The 2,233-nt window shown below is 65.4% G+C and overlaps 1 protein-coding gene across 1 annotated transcript in view; it reads right to left on the bottom strand.

Annotated features, from left to right (window-relative positions):
* Positions 1-2,233, bottom strand: part of EMIHUDRAFT_107468 (hypothetical protein) — a gene marked incomplete at both ends in the record, with an annotated part of 8,084 nt that overhangs the window by 3,965 nt on the left and 1,886 nt on the right. The window contains 2 exons of the mRNA XM_005757387.1: positions 16-168; positions 431-541. Coding sequence (XP_005757444.1) covers positions 16-168; positions 431-541 — 264 coding nt within the window. The remainder of the gene's footprint in view (positions 1-15; positions 169-430; positions 542-2,233) is intronic.

The following is a 2,233-nucleotide window of genomic DNA, read 5'->3' as shown; positions in this document are numbered from 1 at the left end:
ATCGCGCATCGCGACGAGAAGCTTCTGCCGGATGGCGGGGAAGAGCGGCTTGAGACCCGGAGGCGGCAGCAGCCGCTCCCACGGCCGCAGCGACGCGTGCAGCGGCGCGCTGTCTGCGCCGAGCGACGGCGACCACGCGCCCACCTCGCCCACAAGCCGCGGAAGCACCTGGTGGTCGCCGCCAGTCATTCATTGGCAGCGAAGCTACTTAAGAGACGGAGCAGGCGCGGCACCACCTGCCCGGCCAGCACCTCGCGATCTCTCCCCACATCTCCCCACATCTCGGCACATCTCCCCACATCTCGCCACCTGCCCGGCCAGCACCTCGCGATCTCTCCCCACATCTCCCCACATCTCCCCACACCTCCCCACACCTCCCCACACCTCCCCACACCTCCCCGCATCCCCACATCTCCCCACATCTCGCCACCTGCCCGGCCAGCACCTCGCCAAACAGCGCGGCCGGCAGCAGCGCCCTCCACGCGGACAGCAGCGCCGTCGCGGAGGTCGCGTCGGCCGCGCGCCATTCGTTGGCGAGCGCCTATTCACAGCAGCCGGTGTGAAGAGACGCTGTTCACACCGGCCCGCGCGCCATTCGTTGGCGAGCGCAGAGCGGACGGGCGGCAGGACGACGGCGTACAGCAGCGCGCAGAATGCCTGCTCCGCGCCGCGTGCAGCGACGCCGCCCGCGCCTGCGGGTGGTGCGTGTGTGAGTACGCGCCGGCGTGAGGGCGGGAGGACGGCGCTGCGCAGAGGATTGAGAGCAGCGCGTGAGCCCGAGGGGGGGGGGGCGAAGGGCAGGTAAGGAGGCAGCGAAGGACAGGTAAGGAGGGAGCGAAGGACAGGTAAGGAGGCAGCGGTTTGCGGCCGGACACAGGCCGAGTGCGCCTCGGCTCGAGCGCCGGTTCGACCGCAGACGAACGCGGCTCCCGCTTCTAGGGCCCGAGATACGGGGAGATATGGGGAGATGCGGGGAGATCTTCCGCTTCTAGGGCCCGAGATATGGGGAGATATGGGGAGATGCGGGGAGATCTTCCGCTTCTAGGGCCCGAGATACGGGGAGGTATGGGGAGATATGGGGAGATGTGGGGAGAGATTCCGCTTCTAGGGCCCGAGATACGGGGAGATATGGGGAGATATGGGGAGATCTTCCGCTTCTAGGGCCCGAGATACGGGGAGATATGGGGAGATGTGGGGAGATCTTCCTCTTCTAGGGCCCGAGATACGGGGAGATATGGGGAGATGCGGGGAGATCTTCCGCTTCTAGGGCCCGAGATACGGGGAGATATGGGGAGATGTGGGGAGATCTTCCGCTTCTAGGGCCCGAGATACGGGGAGATATGGGGAGATGTGGGGAGATCTTCCGCTTCTAGGGCCCGAGATACGGGGAGATATGGGGAGATGCGGGGAGATCTTCCGCTTCTAGGGCCCGAGATACGGGGAGATATGGGGAGATGTGGGGAGATCTTCCGCTTCTAGGGCCCGAGATACGGGGAGATATGGGGAGATGTGGGGAGATCTTCCGCTTCTAGGGCCCGAGATACGGGGAGATACGGGGAGATGCGGGGAGATCTTCCGCTTCTAGGGGCCGAGATACGGGGAGATATGGGGAGATATGGGGAGATGTGGGGAGATCTTCCGCTTCTAGGGCCCGAGATACGGGGAGATATGGGGAGATGTGGGGAGATCTTCCGCTTCTAGGGGCCGAGATACGGGGAGATACGGGGAGGGACGGGGAGATCTCGCGAGATTGTCCGCTTCTACGCGCCCGCTCCGCCGCCGCACAGAGCGCTCTCCCAGCGGCGCAGCAGGGGCGCGGACCGCTCCGGCTCCGACAGCGGCCTCCACCCGGCAAAGTGGCGGCGGAAGGCGGGGATGGCGAGGGCGACGGCGGCCTACGGTGAGGTAAGGTGAGGGTGAGGTGAGGTGCACTTCTCCACACACACACGAGGTGGTGGGGGCAAGGGCGGTGCATGGCACAGAGCAGGGTGCGGCTCAGGGACACTTCTCCACACACACACGAGGTGGTGGGGCAAGGGTGAGGCTATCCCTCGCGTCTCCACGTCTAACGACAGGAGCCCCGCACGGCATTGAAAGTGCGAGGCCCGGTGCGCGTGGGTGAGCGGTGTGTGTGTGTGTGTGTGTGTGTGTGTGTGTGTGTGTGTGTGTGTGTGTGCGTGTGTGTGTGTGTGTGTGTGTGTGTGTGTGTGTGTGTGTGTGTGTGTGTGCGTGT

Source organism: Emiliania huxleyi (genome assembly GCF_000372725.1).
Source record: "Emiliania huxleyi CCMP1516 unplaced genomic scaffold EMIHUscaffold_91, whole genome shotgun sequence".
NCBI lineage: Eukaryota > Haptophyta > Isochrysidales > Noelaerhabdaceae > Emiliania > Emiliania huxleyi.
This window is presented reverse-complemented; position numbering and strand designations above follow the sequence as displayed.